At 46.6% G+C, this 19690-nt stretch overlaps 1 protein-coding gene across 1 annotated transcript; it reads left to right on the forward strand.

The window, feature by feature from the left end:
• Positions 1–19191, forward strand: RSL1D1 (ribosomal L1 domain containing 1). The gene is made up of 9 exons (XM_015415496.1): positions 1–75; positions 1738–1880; positions 2885–3023; positions 3971–4119; positions 4215–4316; positions 7259–7352; positions 7519–7638; positions 9813–10016; positions 18652–19191. The coding sequence occupies exons 1-9, from the start codon at positions 34–36 to the stop codon at positions 18994–18996; spliced, it is 1338 nt and encodes a 445-aa protein (XP_015270982.1). The 5' UTR covers positions 1–33; the 3' UTR covers positions 18997–19191.
• Positions 19192–19690: the final 499 nt, after the last annotated feature.

Below are 19690 nucleotides of genomic sequence, written 5' to 3' on the forward strand. Positions count from 1 at the left end.
ACCTGGGGTACACGTGGAAATCGAAAGGGTAGCATGGCTGGAGCTGATACTGCGGTGCCCCTGGATGGGGTGAAGGTAAGAGGGTAGTTTTAATGGGAGGATGTATTAATTTTAGAAGCGCCATGAGTTCCATAGATTTTTAAAAAATTATCTGTGTGTTTATCCTGTCCTTTTTGCCGAGGAGATTAGAATGGCGTACATTTAGTTTCCACTCGTCCATTTTAAGCTCACCTTAGCTCTGCGAGATAGAATAGGTTGATAGTTATTAGAGAGTGGGCGTCGGTGAATCTGGGTTTTCTGGATCCTATGCTAAGCACTGTCCCATGCTGCTTGAGTTGGGTGATATAAGTAAAGGTTTAATGACGCTAGCGGATGGCTGCAGTTGAGTCCTCTTGCTCTGTCATTGTCGGTTGCTATTGGGTGACTAGGAGGCGAAGCTCAAATTTACAAATTGTATGTACTTAAGAACATGGTCAAGGTGTATTTTTAAATGCTTGAGGTTGCACAGAAAAACTAGATGGTCAAAATATTGTTGAGCTGTTTAATTTAGTAGAATGCTGCATTCTTCTGTCTGTAATGTTAGAGATTGTCCCTTTCCTGAAGGGGAGCCTAACTGAACAAACTAGGAACTAATAACTCATGTGTGTGCTTCTTTTAGTCAACACAAAGAAAACAGAAGCAGCATAATTGTAAGTAATGAGCATTTGCTTATGGTAATAAACATGGTTTATTACTGTTCTGATATTTGCAGTCCACCTGCAAGTCCCTGGTTAACTGCAGCACATGTGGCCTGCCAATACCAGTACACTTATTCTTAGATTTGATTTATTTTAATCATACCTGTCCTTTTCTCCATGGGGACCTAAAGCAATTTACATCATTATCCTCTCCTCCGTTTTTATTCTCACAACAACCGGTAAAGTAGGTTTAGCATGGAGTGTATGCCTGACCCCAAATCACCCAGCAAGCTTCCATGACAGAGTTGGGTTTCAGACTTGGGTATTCTGGGTTGTAGTCTGGCACAGTAATAAGTGTACCGCACTGGGTGCCTTTTCTGTCTCTCTCCACACCTTACCCATGTACTTAGGTGGTGGGTTGGATTGAGCCATATTATTTGTTTAATCTTTTAGTATGGCCCCCCATTCAACACAGCTTTTGTCCATGCAGATCACATGATCCCCAGCATTACTCATGTGTGTGTGGTCTTGCGCCCTTTTTCCTTTGTAGAAAAAACTGGATCCCGCTAAAGCTGCAATCATTCTGTGATGAGTAAATTCTTAAATAACAAACAGTTACAGTCAGAAGTGAGTGCTGGACAGATTGTTTCAGAGGTGGTAGCAGAGCAGAAACAGTCTTTATCAATGCATGGCAGCAATGGACATGGGCAGTGATCCTTGGTGTAAGAACAGGAGCGTCATAAGTTGCTATTTTCATTTGTGAACAGTTGGATGAGGATGGAAGAGAAGCCACTGGCAGACAGTATAAATATGTGTGGCGGTGATCGTACTCACCTGCTTTGACACTTTAATGTCCTTGTGTTGAGGGTTTATTTGCAGGCTTCAGTAACGGGCTCAATATATAGAAAATTGAAGTTCCTACCCAATCAGTTAAGCAAATTGGGCAGGCTTGAAAAAAATGACTGTTGACCTGAGTTTGCTTCCAGAGCAGTGTCTTTCTGAGATTTTTGTAGAACACAAATGCAGCATTAATAATTTTATTGTATCTTTGTCCTTTGAGATTAAAAAGGCAGCTCATGCCCTGCTGGCTTACAACAAGACCAGGCAGAAAACGTCTGAGAAATTGCTGCTGAATGAAGACCTGAATGTCTTTTTGATGGTCACAGTATGGAAAATCCCTCCACGTGAACAAGTAGTCAAAATGTAAGGAGGTGCACATGATGGGGTGTAGCTTGGTGGCAGAGCATCTACTTTGTATGCAGAAAAGGGCAACTCGAATGATAAAAGGGTTGGAACACTTTCCCTATGAGAAAAGGTTAAGGCGCTTAGGGCTCTTTAGCTTGGAGAAACGACGACTGAGGGGTGACATGATTGAGATTTATAAGATTATGCATGGGAAAGAGCAGGTAGAGAAAGAGGTACTTTTCTCCCTTTCTCACAATACAAAAACTCGTGGGCACTCCATGAAATTGCTGAGCGGTCGGGTTAGAACAGATAAAAGGAAGTACTTCTTCACCCAAAGAGTGATTAACACATGGAATTCATTGCCACAGGAAGTGGTGGCGGCTACAAGCATGGATGGCTTCAAAAGGGAATTAGATAAGCATATGGAGCAGAGGTCCATCAGTGGCTATTAGCCACAAGGTATAGATAGGGACTCTGGGGCAAGTGATGCTCTGTCTTCTTGGTGCTTGGGGGGGGGGTCAACAGTGGGAGGGCTTCTAATGTCCTGGCCCCACTGGTGGACCTCCTGATGGCACCTGGTATTTCTGGCCACTGTGTGACACAGAGTGTTGGACTGGGTGGGCCTTTGGCCTGATCCAACATTGGCGTCTCTTATGTTCTTAAGGTCTTGGGTTCAATTCCAGGTGTTTCCAGTTAAAAGGTCTGTATTGGGATAGACACCTCTAGCAGATGTGCCAGAAATGGCACAACAGCCTGTGGCCGGTGGTGCAGGAAGATGCAATGGTGCAGCTTATGCCTGTCATGGCATCCCAGATACCAGTCACCAACCAAGTCTAAGACAAATCCCTCAGCTGCTGGCACTGCTGCTAGTGTTTGGCTAGCTTTGAATGTGTCTGGCCAACTCTCTCACACACACACACCTTTTGTTTGCCAGCACACCAACATCTTCACACTCGGTCCGAGACAGTTGCCTATACATAATCTATATATGGTTAAAATCTTGTTTCTTTTTTTATATATAGAACACTCCCTCACGGTATTCTTCCTTCAGCATCTGAGGTCTGCCTGTTTACCAAGGATGAGCCGGGCTTAACAGCTGAACAGTCTGAGAACATGTACAGGAAACTCTTGAGCCAGCATGGAGTCACAAACATCGCAGAGGTATCAAGGACACTCGTCTTCCTAAAAAGATAGCCTCTTTTTCTAAATGTGCTTCAAGTTCTGGGAAGGAACAAAGACCACAGGCCATGAAGCCCACAACAAACAAGTCTAGGAAAAGGGGGGTTTTTTTAAAGAAGAGAAGAAGAAGAGATTGGATTTATACCCCGCCCTTCACTTGGAGTCTCAGAGCGGCTTACAAACTCCTTTCCCTTCCCCTCCCCACAACAGACACCCTGGGAGGTGGGTGGGGCTGAGAGAACTCTGACACAAACTGCTCTTTTTCAAGGACAGCTGTGCCAGAGCTTGTGACTGACCCAAGGTCACATCAGCAGGTTCAAGTGGAGGAGTGGGGAATCAAACCCGGTTCTCCCAGATTAGAGTCCGCACACTTAACCACTATACCAAACTGGCTTGCACCAAATGTATGGGGTGCAAGGCTAGGCGGACTAATTGGGCCAGTTTGGACTCATGGTCTGCCAGTTCCTAACTAACACTGGTAGCTTTTTTGCAGTGTGGGGATGGGGAAAAAACCGTATGATCCTTCTCTCCTCATAAATGCTGTGAGGACATTTGCATGTCCATTATCTCTCTATCCTTTAATGAACTTTGGGCAGGTTTGTATGAATTGATGCCTGTCATGGCCTCCCAGATACCAGTGCCTGCTTAAAGCAAGCATGGAAGCTGAAAGAAAAACAACAACTGTGCCAAGGTGTTTGCACCCTAGGCCTGTTGCCCTGCTGAATTGTTATGTCTAACGCCAGATGTTCTGGGATCAGATTTATAGGGGCAAATTTATAGGTTCATCTGGTGACTAGGATGGTTTACTTTGACCCCTCACTAAGTGTGTGTGCTTGATTTTTTTTTCTTCTCTCCCCCCCCCCCCCCGCTCCTCTGATGAGAGTCAATATTGTAACAGCCAACACTCAATTTCTTTTCGGTTTTCGAAGGTCATTTCTTACAAAACCCTGAAAAAAGAATACAAGTCGTTTGAATCAAAGCGCCGCCTTCTGAATCGCTTTTCTCTCTTTCTGTCTGATGACCGCATTAGAAGGCTTTTACCGTCTCACATAGGGAAACACTTCTATAGGAGTAAAAAGTAAGTGTCTTTGCTTTTGTGCTATCTACTGTATAAGATTCTCTTTGGAAACTGAACCACTTAAACGGAAGATTTGTGTTTTTTTAAAATGTCAGGGCTCCTCTCTCCGTGAACCTGAAAGCGAAGAATCTGGCCAAGGAAATAAACAGGCGTATCCAAGGAACTGTTCTTCCAGTCACCAACAAGGGTTGCTGCTAGTGAGTATTCATTTTTTCCCCTTTATCTTCATTAGGATAGAGAATATGCAGGCACATAGGGGCTAAAGCAGAGAGAGCCTGTGGGCAGCTTTGGAATTTGAGAGAGGAAAGGAACTGTGTTCTGGGAAGCTTTCCGTTCACATTTTAGCCACAAGGTGGCTGTTTGTAAGGATTGCTGTGATAATATGCCTGAAGCACCGTGGAAGACACTGAGCTATACACATATTAAGTAACATTTAGTGGTGGAGAAATAACTCAGTTCTAAAAAGCTCATGGGAAAATATGCTTAGGGTTTGCACTGAAGAAGAAGAAGAAGAGATTGGATTTATACCCCGCCCTTCACTACCCAAAGGTGTCTCAGAGCGGCTTACAAACTCCTTTCCCTTCCCCTCCCCACCACAGACACCCAGTGAGGCAGGTGGGGCTGAGAGAGCTCTGACAGAAACTGCTCTTTTTCACGAAGAAGAAGAAGAGATTGGATTTATACCCCGCCCTTCACTACCCAAAGGTGTCTCAGCGCGGCTTACAAACTCCTTTCTCTTCCCCTCCCCACCACAGACACCCTGTGAGGTAGGTGGGGCTGAGAGAGCTCTGATAGAAACTGCTCTTTTTCGAGGACAGCTCTTATCAGAACTACAGCTTGCCCAAAGTCATCCAGCCAGGTGCAAGTGGAGGAGTGGGGGAATCAAAACCGGTTCTCCCAGATTAGAGTAACCACGACACCAAACTGCCTCATGGTACATGACTAGATCCTTCTGGAATGGCTCTAGAATATAGGGCAATCACGCAAAGGAGGATAGACAAAGAGATACTCAAAGCAAGGTAATGATACGAGCTTTCTAGCTATTTATACTTTCCAGACAGTAAGCACTGGGCTTGTTCCCCTCTGTCACCACTGAAGACTGGTTTACATATGCACAGGAGTAAGGACATAGATTCACATCAGACCGAAGGGGAGGATCATGCAGGATCTTATTTTGAAGTGTCATCTGATGCTAAGAATTCCCTGGAGGAATCCAGTACATGAAGCTGGTGTGCTAGTGTCTAATTTTAATGTAGTAGAATGATGAATTACATTAAATATGAACTCAGCATGCATTACAGTAAACGCATGTAAGAACATAAGAGCTCTTAACCTGCTCTGGGGAAAAAACACCACTAAGGGAAGTCCTAGGGAGCAGTAAGGGATTTAAAGTAGGAAGAGAGCTGATCCTGCATAACTTTTTCGGAAGCAGGACTGTTAAAGGCATCAGCCATATTTTCCCCCTTCCCCGTGCTTTTTTCTTGGCCCCAAGATGGTAATGCATCTGAGCTCCAGGAAAAGTACTCTTTTAAGCCACTTTGGGGTACAGTTTCCTTGAGCCGATTTATTCATTTTGGAAGCAGTGCCGCCTATTGCTGCATTTGCTATGTAACGATTTCATGTTTTTTTTTGTGTGTGTGTCTTTAAAAGGTTGGTTTACATTGCTGTGTGAAAGTCTAGTGTGGTTGAAATAGGCAAGTGATGTGATTGGTGAGTGACAGAGAGGGGGAGGGGTTTTGGAATGGATGCTGTGTGGATGATTTGAAAGTCTATCAGGAGTGACTGTTAGAGTGAGACAGTTAAACAGACAGTTGAGGAGTCAGTCAGCAGAGAGTGCTGTGTAAAAGCAGTTGATAGGAGTTGGTCCTGAGATTTCTGTGAGAGAAGCAGGAGTCAGTTAAGTTCTGTCTCTGAGTTGAAGGAGACTCAGCCCTGTGTGTGAAAAGAGTGACATTTAAGTCTGTGTTATAGGAGAAAATTACAAGCTGAGAGTCTAGGAAAAAGTACAGTGAAAAGTGTTACAAAGTTGCCTATGAAATATCCCTGTCAGTGGAGAGAGGCTTGTGAGAGACACCAAGCCATGGTTCAAATCATTCCCAGTTCTGTTTACATTGTTTGCCCTTGTGTTGATGCTTTCTTTAAATAAATCCTATTTCCTTCAAGTATACCAGCTCAGCAAATAATCCTTCCTCAGACCACATAGACCTTCATGAATGCCTAGACCCATGGTACACCTACCCAGTGATAGAAATATATATTATAGTAAGAGGTTGGAAAGCCTTAAAATTCCTGGTGGCAGCCGGATACCCAAAGAAAAATGTCCCCCCCCCCCCCCAAGCCATTGTGCTAGTTTTCTGTTTGCATAGAAGGCTTTTTGTGAAGTAATAAGTCATCACCTGCAGGCCGCAGTCCACTCTGCATCCTCGCTGCCATCTTATTCTCTTGTGTGTGTGAATTGACTGTCATTCTAGCTGATCTGTAAGTTAGTACTGTAGCTACACAGAGGGTAATGGATGCAAAATAGTTGTTTTCTATAGGATTTTAAGTGCTATGGCCAATTTTTGTTGAGGAGTGAACCGCACCAGGAGGTGTTTCTGTGAAGGGTTTGGTGAGGAATGTCCATGGATGTTCCTTCAAATATTTCTGCCCAGTAGTCCCTATTGGTCATGCTCTTCCAAGGGGGGTGTACATGTTCTTAAATGACTTAGTGCAGTGGTGGCGAACCTATGGCACGGGTGCCAGAGGTGGCACTCAGAGCCCTCTCTGTGGGCACGCATGCCATCGCCCCAGCCAGGCCCAGACCATCATTAAAGTGTTGAATTCTCTGCCAAATAATTTTAAGTAAATGAAAGCATTTGGAATTGCTTTCCTTACTTTGTTTGGATCATCTTAAGTTAATATATGAGTTGTTTTTTTCTAAAGTAAAACCTCAGTATTCAGGTTAAATTGCTGTGTTGGCACTTTGCGATAAATAAGTGGGTTTTGGGTCACAGTTTGGGCACTCGGTCTCTAAAAGGTTCGCCATCACTGACCTAGTGGATCCAAGTTGTTGGGTCAAACAGGCAGCCAAGTTTGAGAGAGCTGAAGTATGATGAAGTTAGCAGGATACCTAAGCCATTGGATGTTGTTTTGTTTTCAGTACAGCACGTGTTGGACATACTGGGATGACTGCGGAGGAAATAGTGGGAAATGTTGTTGCAGTTGTGACGGTGCTTGCTGCTAAAGCTCCTAAGGTAATTTTGCTTGAGCAGATGGGTATGTGTGTGTGCTGCGCTCCTTTGCAGAGGAATCCACCACTTTAATCTCACTGAGGTTAATTTGTGAGTGGGTTGTGCAGCTGAAAGTGCTCACCTGGAGTATTGTCTGCCTGACTTCCGTTATCATCTTATATTCCTATAGATCTTTCGGAGCATTAAAATTCTTCACCTTAAAACGGATAAATCCATTGCTCTTCCCATCTTTAACCGGAGTTATCCAGGTTCAGGGAAGATTCAACAGACAGGTGCTGAAGAGCGGAAGGTAGGAGCCTACCCTGAGTGTAGTAATTGGGCACTCTTCTTAGCATTTCTGTATATTCCTCAAATATCCATGTCTAGCTGCAACTGTATACAAGGTTTTGCTGTTGATGATGTCTGGAATTATTTGCACTTGTATCCCACCCAGGCCTAAAGGCTTCTGGTGAGTAGCAATGTCCTTTGAGGTAAAGTGCCTCTATCCTATTCCAGTACCTTAGACCGTAAGAAGCCAAATGGGCTTCTTGTGGTTACAGACCCCCCCCCAAGCACCAAGATGACAGAGCATCACTTGCCCCAGAGTCCCTATCTATACCTTGTGGCTAATAGCCACTGATGGACCTCTGCTCCATATGCTTATCTAATTCCCTTTTGAAGCCGCCCATGCTTGTAGCCACCACCACCTCCTGTGGCAGTGAGTTCCATGTGTTCATCACTCTTTGGGTGAAGAAGTACTTCCTTTTATCTGTTCTAACCCGACCGCTCAGCAATTTCATGGAGTGCCCACGAGTTCTTGTATTGTGAGAAAGGGAGAAAAGTACCTCTTCCTGCTCTATCCCATGCATAATCTTATAAACCTCAATCATGTCTCCCCTGATAGCCTGATAATCCATTCCTCTCTGTCCAGAGAACGTTTTGTCAGGCAAGACCCAAAGCAGCTTACAAAGTTCTCTTCTCCATTTTATCCTCACAAAAATCCTGTAAGGTTGGTTAGGTTGAGAGTATGCGACTAGCCCAACATCACCCAGAAAACTTCCATGGCAGAGTGGGAATTCACATTTGGGCCCCCGAGATTATAGTCTGATACTCTACCCACTACACCACACTAGGCCTCAACCTGGACAGGCCTGGAAAAATATGTCCTGTGCCTCTGATTGAGGCTTAATGGGATGTTATTTTAAAATGCAAACCAACATGATACATAGCTGGAATCCAACAATTGAAGCCAGAATGGACCGCACCTTTTTGGTTGCTTTCTTATCCTGTCTGTGCGAATCAGGTCTTAGTCGTGTCAGTGGGTGGGCTTCACCTACAGTATCAAGGCATTTTTGCATTGAGTCGTCTATTTCCACTGTTTCATAGATGAGTGGTGTCAAGAAATTGGACCTTAAGGTCAATTTCTTGTTCCTTCATTATACACCAGGCCTCATATTTCTCTGTAGGCCTGCAAATGAGTTGAAGAGACCAAATGGAAAATAACTGGCTGTTGGTACTGAAGGGTTGGCAAATCGACCTTGTGACCTTTAGGTCACCATTCAGGTTCAGAGACAAACGATTTGTTTACCAGGACAGGACTGTGGTGCCAGTGCATCCCTGCTTCACCACACTCCTTCACCTGGCGCTGTGATTTAATACTACATGAAGGGATGGGTTAGACTGCAGATCACCCTCTATCCCGCCTTAAAGTGACCCCTTCCTGGGCCATCTGCTAGTAACAGGGTCATGTCAACATAACGTCAATGGTCTGGTTTTTTTATTGGACTATCAGGTCACAGCCCACACAGGTCTTAGGCCTTAAAAAGTTAGTCTTTCTGTTCTTTGTTAGTAGCTAGCCTCAGCTATCAGGAGGTACAATGAGCTAACCTCAGAATGGACCAGGCTCTTGCCTGACAAAACGTTCTCTGGACAGAGAGGCATGGATTGCTGATTGACTTCAGTTCAGAAAGGTAACGTCTGGTCATTTTGAATTAAAGTCATACTGTGTAGTACGTCTCTTAAATGTACCTTCTTCGTTTAGTTCTTACTGCTGTGTCCTTTTGACATATTCCTGCACGCTTTAATAAATATCTTTTTATTATACTTGGTGTGTTCTGTGCTTCCAAGTGCCTCTATCCTATTCCAGTACCTTAGACCGTAAGAGTCCACCTACCAAGTTAATTGTCGTGGAAATTCATTCTGCAAGTGGCCTACTTTTCAGGGTTGACTTTCTTGATTAATCCCTGTAAGGTTAGAAGCTTGCCCCTTAGCTTCTGACTGTGTGGGTAGTCCAAGGGGGCTGGTAGCAGACACCAGAACTGATGAGCGTGTGGACACATACCCCATGGTTTGTTTGTTTGTTTGTAATTTTGTGCTCTGCCAGCCTGTACCAAAAATCCCTTGGATTGGGGATTCTTGACAAATGGCTTTTTGATGGTGGCTGCTTTCTCAACACACTTTTTAATCTGTTTTTTTTTTTTTAAGAAAAATAATAAGAAAAAAAAGAACCAGAAGAATAAAAGTAAAGGGCAGACTCCAGTTAAATCCAGAGAGCTGGTTGAAGGAAGTGATGTTCTTGCTCCTGGAAGCCTGAAAGGAGAGGTGGAGGAGACAGCAGAAATCTCAGGTGTTGTGGGACCGGAGCAGGAAGACAATGAAGTAATTCCACTGCTGGTGCCAATTGAAATGGTAAGCTTTGTGCCAAAAGTTAAGGTAACTCTCCATGCTTGTCCAGCTAAACCTGTAGCTTTAAACTGGTTCAGGATTTTCTTTGAGAATTTGAACTGCAAGGTTTAATAGCCTGGCTATACCAATGTGATTGCTGGGTGGGTACAGTGTTGCCTGCTGAGAACTGTGTCTTTATTTATTAACATTTTTACCCCGCCCTCCCCGCGAGCAGGCTCAGGGCGGCTTACAAGAGGGCACAAGCCCCCATACATAAAAACAGGATAAAACTGTAAAACCATTAAATAACAACATAAACAGGAATAAAGTGCTCCGTGCAAACAAGATGGCCTCCGAATAATTTCGTGATGGTATCATTCATTTCCTTGGGGGCAACATTGTCCTGTCGATGGTCAGCCAGTCCAGCAGTATCAGTGTCAAGATTGTGGCTGATCTTCCTGGGACTGTCCCTAACCCCATTGGTATCTCCACCACTAGTGATAGTGGTAGTGGCAGCCCCTATGTAAAAGCCTGGCAGAAGAGCTCCGTCTTGCAGGCCCTGCGGAACTGCATAAGGTCCCGCAGGGCCCTGATCTCCTCCGGGAGCTCATTCCACCAGGTAGGGGCCGCCACTGAAAAGGATCTGGCCCTGGTTGCAGCAAGCTTTGCCTCCCGGGGGCCTGGAATCACCAGGCGGTGTTTTGTCCCCGACCCAAGTGCTCTTGGGGGTATATATGAGGAAAGGCGGTCCCTCAGGTAAGTTGGACCCTGGCCATGTAAGGCTTTAAAGGTAAGTACCTGCACTTTGAAGCGGATTCGGTACGCTATTGGCAGCCAGTGCAGTGCTTTCAGCCCAGGCTGGATGTGCTCCCACTTGGGGAGGCCCATCAGCAGCCTGGCCGCTGCATTCTGCACTAGCTGCAGCTTCCGGATCTGCGACAAAGGCAGCCCCATGTAGAGAGCGTTACAGTAGTCTAGCCTTGAGGTGACCGTCGCATGGATCACTGTAGCCAGGTCATCGTAGTAGAGGAAGGGAACCAACTGCCGAACCTGCCTAAGATGGTAAAATGCAGATCTGGCAGTAGCTGCCACCTGGGCCTCTATTGTTACGGAGGGATCCAGGAGCACTCCCAAACTCCTAATCTCCGACATTGGCACCAACGGTGCCCCATTGAAGGTCGGAAGAGGGATCCCCAACCCCGTACCGCACCAACTCAGGCACAGGACCTCTGTCTTGCCTGCTAAGAACTGCGTATGATTTTGATCCCTTCCCAGTTCTGCCAGTTACCAGTAGACTCTACTTTCTTGCTTGGAGAGTGATTGGGCATAGCCAGGCTATGACGGCACTTCTAGGAATTCAGATGTATTGCCCAGGCCATCATATGGGGGGGGGGGGGCCGTGGGGGGGGGGGGGGAAGGTGGCTGAGCTGAACAAAGTTTTGAGTCCAGTAGCACCTTTAAGACCAACAAAATTTTATTCATGGTATAAACTTTCATGTGTACCAACGCTTCTTCAGATGCAATGAAATGGAAATTACCAGTCCATACATATAGGTAGATGATGAGCATACAGCATAATGAAGATGTTTAACTGATTCAAGGACCAAACAGGAATAACAAGCCTAGTTTATATGGTTTAATTCCGGGTTTAATTCCGGGGGGGAAACATAATGAAGGAAATAAATATGTCAAAATTGGAGATTGATGGGCAGATGTATCCTTAATTGTGCAATGCAGAGAGCAATTAACTGAGACTCTACCATTACAGTCCATCCGTCTACTTTCAAGCATGGAGGTGACTGTACAGCATCTTTTTCTTTAAAGAGGGATGATCACCTCCATGGCAAGAGAAAGCCCTCATCTTCTTCGTGGTCTCTGTGCATCACACCTCTGGATTATAGTGCACCTGTGCCAACCCCGATCAGTATTTTGGAAAGCAAAAGGGGTTTTTCGTGCCTGCTCCTCGGTCACGTGCTGGGCTCCACTGCGCATGACTAGGGGGGAGGGCATGAGGATCCCGCCAGTTCTCTTCTGACCGCCGCGCTCGTAGGACCTGTACGCCTCTTGTTGGTAAAGTTTGCTGGCTTTAGGCCTTCTTTCTCTTCTTACCTCGATTAGTTAGTTAAGGAAAGTTATTTAGTTTTTCAGTTTGGACTATCCCCGCCTCCGCGGAGACTGGCGGAGATCTTTCCCCCTCCCTCCGGCCTATGGCTGCGAGGTGGGGTTTCTTTAAACGGTGCCGGACTTGTGGCAGAAAAATGGCCCCCTCTGACAGACACTCTCTTTGTCTTCTGTGCCTTGCGGAATCGCACCGGGTTGACTCTTGCTCCCACTGTTCCAAGTTCTCCAAACAGACCAGGAAGAATCGGGCAGCGAGACTCCGTGTGGTGCTAATGGAAGCAGCGCTGCTTCCGGTGGCGTCTTCGGCACAAGACACGTCCGGGCACGCTTCGATTTCGACACCCACATCAGAATCGGTGGCCGCTCTGTCTTCGACATCGGCCCCAATCAATGCCGAAAAATCGGTGCCCAAGCGCCCGATTCAGGCGCAACAGTCCGAAGCCCATAACCCTTCCATGATCCAGAAGGAGGGCAAGGACATTCGACTCAGCAAGCATAAGAAGCACAAGAAAGGCTCTCTCGATAAAGCATCGAGTCCTCACCGAACTGAGACTGCCACTCAGTCTAGAGCCGCTTCGCTTGCCTCATTGAGTCGAGGGCAATCACAAGGTGCACTTCGATCACCTTCGTTTTGCCCCAACCAATCCATCGACTCTGATCAGGTATCGAGGACCTTCATCGGGAATGAGGGACCCATCCCGTCATCCCCTCACCACCCTTTGGACCCGACGATCGAGATCGATCTCCAGTGCTGCTCCAGCCCCCATCATGGGATCGGCGCCAATGGCAGTATTTGTACGGGACTTATCCCTTCCCGGGATCAATGCCTTGGTTTCCCCACGCCCCCCTGTCGAGTGGGATCGCCAATCCACATCCTCACGGATTTCCCAGAACCGAGACCCTTCCTTGGCATCGGAATTTGTTAAACCACTGCAGTCGAGACCGATCGCTAAAGGTTCCAGTCTCCACTCGTCGGCACCGAAAGAATTCCTGGAACTGATGGAGCTACTGCCTTCGACGCCAATCCTCCATACGTCGTTTTCTGAACCTTCGGACTGCTCCAGCTCTTCTGATTCCCAATCGAGTGAGGAGAGTCCACACCCACCATTGCAACCGTCCCCACTGCAACAGGTCGAGGACGATCTACCCATTTCCCCATCAGAGGGTGTCAAATCTTATGGGGACTTTGTCAAACGTATGGCTGATAAATTGGCTTTGTCCACCACCCAGCTGCCACTGATTGTCACGGACTCCGTCTTCGGCATCGTCCAGATGGACACCTCAGCATCGGTCGCCCTCCCCATGATCTCAGTCCTCCTAAAAACAGCCAAGGATCCCTGGAATCATCCTTCTTCCATCCCGGTTTCCAATAAAAGACTGGATCACATGTACAAGATCCAGGAGTCGGGAGCTGAATTCCTCTTCAACCATCTGAAGCCGAATTCGTTAGTCATGACCTCTACTGCTTAAAGGGAAGAGCAGCCACTCTACCCCTTCAGACAGAGAAAGAAGGAATCTGGACGCTTTTGGAAGAAAGTTTTACACCACAGGAGCTATGGGGATTAAGGCTGCCAATTATGCTGCCTGCATGGGGCGCTATCAGTTTGCCTTATGGGAACAAATGTCAGAACTTCTCTCTACTTTCCCGAATGACAGCAGTCATCAGGCTAAATGGATCCAGAAGGAAGGTATGCTTTTGGCTAAGCACCAACTTAATGTCTCCAAACACTAGAGATGTAAAATTTCCGGAAATTTTGAAGCTCGGGAAAAAAACCGGTTTTCCCCCCGTTTTTTTTCGGGGGGAAACGGAAATTTTCGGAAAAATTGGAAAAAATGCTACATTAGCATTTCTTTTGTCTTTTCTAGTTTGAAAGTCATTCTGTTACTTTAGGAACATAAAATATGACTATGGACATTTTTACTTGGCATGAAATTATCACAACTAGCATATTAAAAATATAGTGTATCTAAACAATTATTACAAACAGAATATCCATCCACATGCAAAAACAAAACTGAAACTTTTTTATTTTCTTCTGACAATCGCACCTCCTAAAGGAAGAAATGCATCTTGTTCTTGCATTGGAGAGTTCAGTTTGTAACCTAGGACTTGCTTGTCCTCAGTGCACAGAATTTACATCAATCTGATACCATATGTGTGTATATATGTGTGTGTGTGTGTGTGTGTGTGTGTGTATATATATATATATAAGAAATTATTTGGAAAATATTTGAACACCTGGTCTTAAAATATTTTATTCATCATGTTAAAATAAAGTGTTCCATAATCAATTTTTTTCTTTTCTTTTTTCAATTTTTCCAGTTTTTCGGAAAAAAACAAAACCCCGTTTTTTCCCCGAATTTTTTCCGGGTTTTTTCCGGGCCTTCACATCTCTACCAAACACTTGCTGGACTCCTCAGCTAAGACCCTCACGTCGTCGGTCGCTTTACGTCGGCATGCATGGCTACGATCTTCAGCCTTACAGCCAGATACAAAAACCATTGTTGAAGATCTTCCCTTTGAAGGTGATGGCCTCTTCAGCTCCACCACAGACACTGTGCTTCAAGAGCTGGACAAAAGCATCAAGACACCCCGTAGTCTGGGTGTCTCACCTACCACCAAACCTAGCAAAGGCAAACATTGGACCAAACAGTGGTCCCGTAGACCTTCATCAAAATCTCCTTCTGAGTCTTACTGGCAAAGATCCATCGAGCAGTTCATCTCGCCTTATATGGGACAGCCTAAGTTCTCATCTGCCTCCCAATCTAGATCTAAAGCTCCCAAGACTCCTAAACAGAGTATTTGACTCCAACTCCATTCCGTCATTCCCTACTCGTTTAGCACCCTACCTTTCGGCCTGGAGGCTCATCACGTCGGACCGCTGGGTCTTTTCCATAATCGAGTCAGCATACCTTATAGAGTTCTCCCACATCCCTACAACTGCTCATGTCGTCATCACACCTCCTTCTGTCATCCTCTTACAGGAGATTCAATCCTCCAAAAAGATGCTATAGAGCCAGTGCCATTAGCCCAACATCACATGGGCTTCTACTCTTGTTACTTCATGGTACCGAAAAAGGATGGAGGTCTCCGTCCCATCATGGACCTCAGGAACCTAAACTGCCTTATCCTCTACAAAAAATTTCAGATGACAACACTTACAGACCATCCTTCCACTCCTAAGCCCAAAGACGTGGAGGTTGACTTTGGACCTCAAAGACACGTACTTTCACGTCTCCATTCATCCTACCCACCGCATCTTCCTCCGTTTTGCGGTAGGCAACAGACATTTCCAATAGAAAGCCCTCTCGTTTGGACTGTCCATGGCCCCTCGGATTTTTACAAAAGTCATGGTAGTCGTAGTGGCACACCTCCGCCTCAAGGGCATCCAGGTTTTTTCCTACATAGACAATTGGCTACTAGTAGCAGACTTGGAAGCATCCCTGCTCACCCATGTTGAACTAACCTTGATTGTCCTAAAATCCTTGAGAATCAAGGTGAATTTACAAAACTCTATGCTCCTCCCTGCCACAAGAGTGCAGTTTATAGGAGCTATTCTGGACTCTGTCATCTGCAAAGCCTCCCTCCCTCCGCAGAGTGCGGAAGACATTGTCGATCTAGTGAATCGCTTACACGATACGGGAACGGCCACTGTAAAGTAAGTCCAGCGGCTGCTGGGCTTGATGGCAGCTACCACCAATGTCATTGTCTGTGCCAGACTACGCATGCGACCATTGCAGCTGTGGTTTGTCAGGAGGTTCCACCCGCAGTGTCATCCCCAATTCCTCCGTCTAGTCATCCCACAGCCTGTCCTGCACTCCCTACTCTGGTGGACGGACCCTGCGAATCCTAGCGGGAGCTCCGTTCCACCCACCCGAGACTACACTCATGTTAACCACAGATGCGTCTCTTTGGGGATGGGGCGCACATCTCAAAGGACTTTGTGTCAAGGCTCGTTGGGAATCCCAAGTAGCCCGCAACCACATCGGTTTCCTAGAACTGTTGGCAGTGCAGTACACACTCAGGTCCTTCCGACACCTTGTGGCTCGGCAGGTAGTCACTGTCCTCATGGACAACACCACGGCCCTCTGCTATATCAACGGACAGGGAGGCACGGTATCCAGGGGACTATGTCGTCTATCCCTGGAAATATGAGAAGATTGTCTGTCGCGGGGCACATCCCTGAAAGCCACCCATCTCCCAGGGACTCTGAACGTCCAAGCAGACTTCCTGAGCATGGGCAGTGCGTTGGAGCACGAATGGGAGATCAACTGGCAATACCTCCAGTCAATCTTTCACCTATGGGGCCATCCGGAGATGGACGCGTTTGCCACACACCACAACAGGAAATGTCGTCTGTTCTGTTCAAGAGCGGGGATCGATCCCCTGTCTCTAGATGACGGTCTCCTTGTCCCGTGGTCATGCCTGTATGTGTTCCTCTTCCCTCCGATTCCACTAATCTCCAGAGTATTAGTCAAAATAATGCAGGAGAAACCTCATTGCCTCTTAGTGACTCCATGGTGGCCCCGGCAAATATTGGTTCCCCATTCTGCTCCATCTCTCCAAGGGCTCCTTCATACATTTTCCTCCAGTCGCGGATCTCCTCCTTGCGGGGAAGGGGCAGATTCTGCATCACAATGTGCAGCTTCTCAAGCTCACAGCTTGGAGGATCCTCTTCTGAAGTTCAAAGACAGGATAGACCATGTCATACTGAACTGTCGTAAGCCGTCCACTCGAGCTTCCTACGAAGGGAAGTGGAGAAAATTCTTGTCCCACCTTACGTTGTTGGGATTGCCACCACCCCCATCCGATCTGATGGCAATTTTTGGCTTTCTATTGTCCCATTTGGACTTGGGCCTTAGTTGTACCCCATTGAAGGTCTATTTGGCCGCAATTTCAACCAATCACCCACCAACTGATGGTTACTCCGTTTTTTCCCACCCGCAGGCCAAAAAGTTTCTTATGGGCCTGACCCACCCTTTCCCTCCGTCGTATGGTGCTTACGAGACTTGCAGACAAGCCTTTCAGGCCGATGGCTACTTGTAGCTTGCAGCTCCTGTCGTGGAAGACAGCCTTTTTAATTGCAGTCACCTCCGCCAGGAGGATGAGCTAACTGTTGGCGCTCCGTTGTGACCCCCCATATTTGAGTTTCCGTCATAATGGGGTCATGTTGGCTCCAGATGTTTGGTTCTTACCGAAAGTTGTTTCTGAGTTTCACTTACAGGCGGACATTGTCCTCCCAGCGTTCTTCCTGTCCCTGTTGAATGAGAAAGAACGTCAGCTTCACTCGCTGGATGTCAAAATAGCGCTACTCTTACCTGAGTCGAACAAGACCCTTTAGAATGTCACCGACCTTGTTTGTCTCTTATGCTTTACCCTCCCAAGGGAAGAAGCTGTCATCCCAGCGCCTATCCAGATGGATTGTGGAGACTATTAAACTGTGCTACACGTTAGTAAAGAAGTCACTTCCGGGGTTGCTAAGGGCACATTCCACCCGGGCAGTGGCCGCATCCACAGCCTTCCTGCGACGTGCGTCACTAGAAGATATCTGCAATGCAGCGACCTGGGCCACTCCTCACATGTTTGTGAAGCACTACACCCTTGATGTGTGCATTCACCAGGGTTCAGCAGTAGGTCGGGCAGTGTTGCAGGCGGCGCAGAATTAGGACCTCGACTCCCTCCTCCAGGTAGGCGCGCACTGCTTGCTAGACTCCCAGAGGTGTGATGCACAGAGACCACGAAGAAGATAAACAGGTTGCTTACCTGTAAGTGATGATCTTCAAGTGGTCATCTGTGCATTCACACCACCCGCCCTCCTTCCCCTCTGCTTTCAGTCCTTTCCTTTCTTTGGAGACTGAGGGCAGCGGTCAGAAGGAACTGGCGGGATCCTCGTGCCCTCCCCTTAGTCATGCGCAGTGGAGCCCAGCACGTGACTGGGGAGCGGGTGTGAAAAACCCCTTTTGCTTTCCAAAATACTGATCCGGGTCGGCGCAGGCACACTATAACCCAGAGGTGTGAATGCACAGATGACCACTCGAAGATCATCACTTACAGGTAAGCAACCTGTTTATCTTCAGAGACTTCTGTAACAGGCAGTTGCCCAAACTGGACTCCAACTTCGTTCTTCTGCTTCAGACCAACATGGCTACCCACCTGAAAACTGAGCATCTTGGTTGCTTTCAGGGTTTTTCTTGCCCCCTCCCCTGTTTTGAGAGTCAGGAGGTTATCTGTAAGTGTCAGAGTGGATGAAAATCGGAAGGAGGTGAGTTTTGTGTTTGTGAATTGAGAAGCTAAAGGGAATCTTAGTGAGCTTTGAAAGAGAGACATCTGGTTTGATTGGTGAACAGAGAGCCTTGTTGGAGGAATGGCCTCTTTTAGGACTATATTGTGGGTTACTAGTGGGGGAGGGGGCTAGTATTGTCCTTTTTGCAAGGCTGTAATAGAGGCTTAAGAGCTGGGGAGCTGCCGTATTTGGTAACTGGTTTCTTCATCGAAGCTTAACAAGATCTCAATTCTTTCTTTCCCTCCAAAATATAGGTGGCAGAGCCTAGTCCTTCTGCAAAGAAAGGGATGGAGATGGACCCCAAAGGTCACCTCCAGGGCAAGAGAAAGCTGTCCGTTTCTTCAATGGCTTCCATAACAGGGATGGAAATTCCTAAGGGTGTGTCAAGCCAAAAGACCCCGAAACAGCTCAAGCAGGGCAAGAAGGCCAAGGCTCCAAAACAATTGGGCATGGGAAAAGAGTTGTTAGAGACTCCCTTAAAGCCAAAACCAAAGTCTTCAGTGAACCTGAAAAGGAAGAAAGGTGTAATGTCTGCAAAGAAGGCTCCCAGAACACCAGAACAGAGAGTCGGGAAAAGTGAATTGTTGCAGTCAGTGTGACCAGTGATGGATCACTGCATTGTTTGCTTTTAAACAAAACCTAAGGTTTAACGAAGAAGATGGCTTGAGTTGTGCTTCTCTCCGTTTCCCACTTTCCTCTTTCAAAGGTATAATTTAGCTGTCATTGTCTTTAGCCACTGTTGGGAGGGCTGAAGGACAAACCTTTTTTTATCATAAAGTCAGACATAATCTTCAGTGTGGGGGTTGTGTCATAACTTTGTTCTGCTGCTTGATTCTCTTTCGAACCCATCGGAATGAATGCTGCAAACCGACCGTGACATGCTTTGCCCAGGGGTGCATAGAGGCTCAGTGACAACTAAAGCTGCTTATCACAGAACTCTCAGTGTCATGGCAGACAGCTATGCTGGCCTGCAGTAGAAGAGCTGGATTCAAGTTCAGTAGCACCTTAGAGACCAACAAGATTTCCAGGGTGTCAGATTTCAAGAATCAGAGCTCCCTTTGTCAGGTACTGACGGGGAAGGTGCATGTATTGCCCTGCCCCCCCCCCCCCCCCGTAATAGTCTTCCCAAGTACAGTATTTCGGTTTGCAGAGGGCAGATTATGTGCACATAACCTGGAATGTATTCATTTACGTCTTTTATGCCCTACTCTTCTCCTCAATGACTACCCAAAATATCTTACAACAGAGGTCCTAGCCTCTGAGAGTACAGAGTACATTCCAGCTCAAAATCCA

The sequence above is a fragment of the Gekko japonicus genome, unplaced genomic scaffold, assembly GCF_001447785.1.
Source record: "Gekko japonicus isolate JY-2015 unplaced genomic scaffold, Gekko_japonicus_V1.1 scaffold1631, whole genome shotgun sequence".
NCBI lineage: Eukaryota > Metazoa > Chordata > Lepidosauria > Squamata > Gekkonidae > Gekko > Gekko japonicus.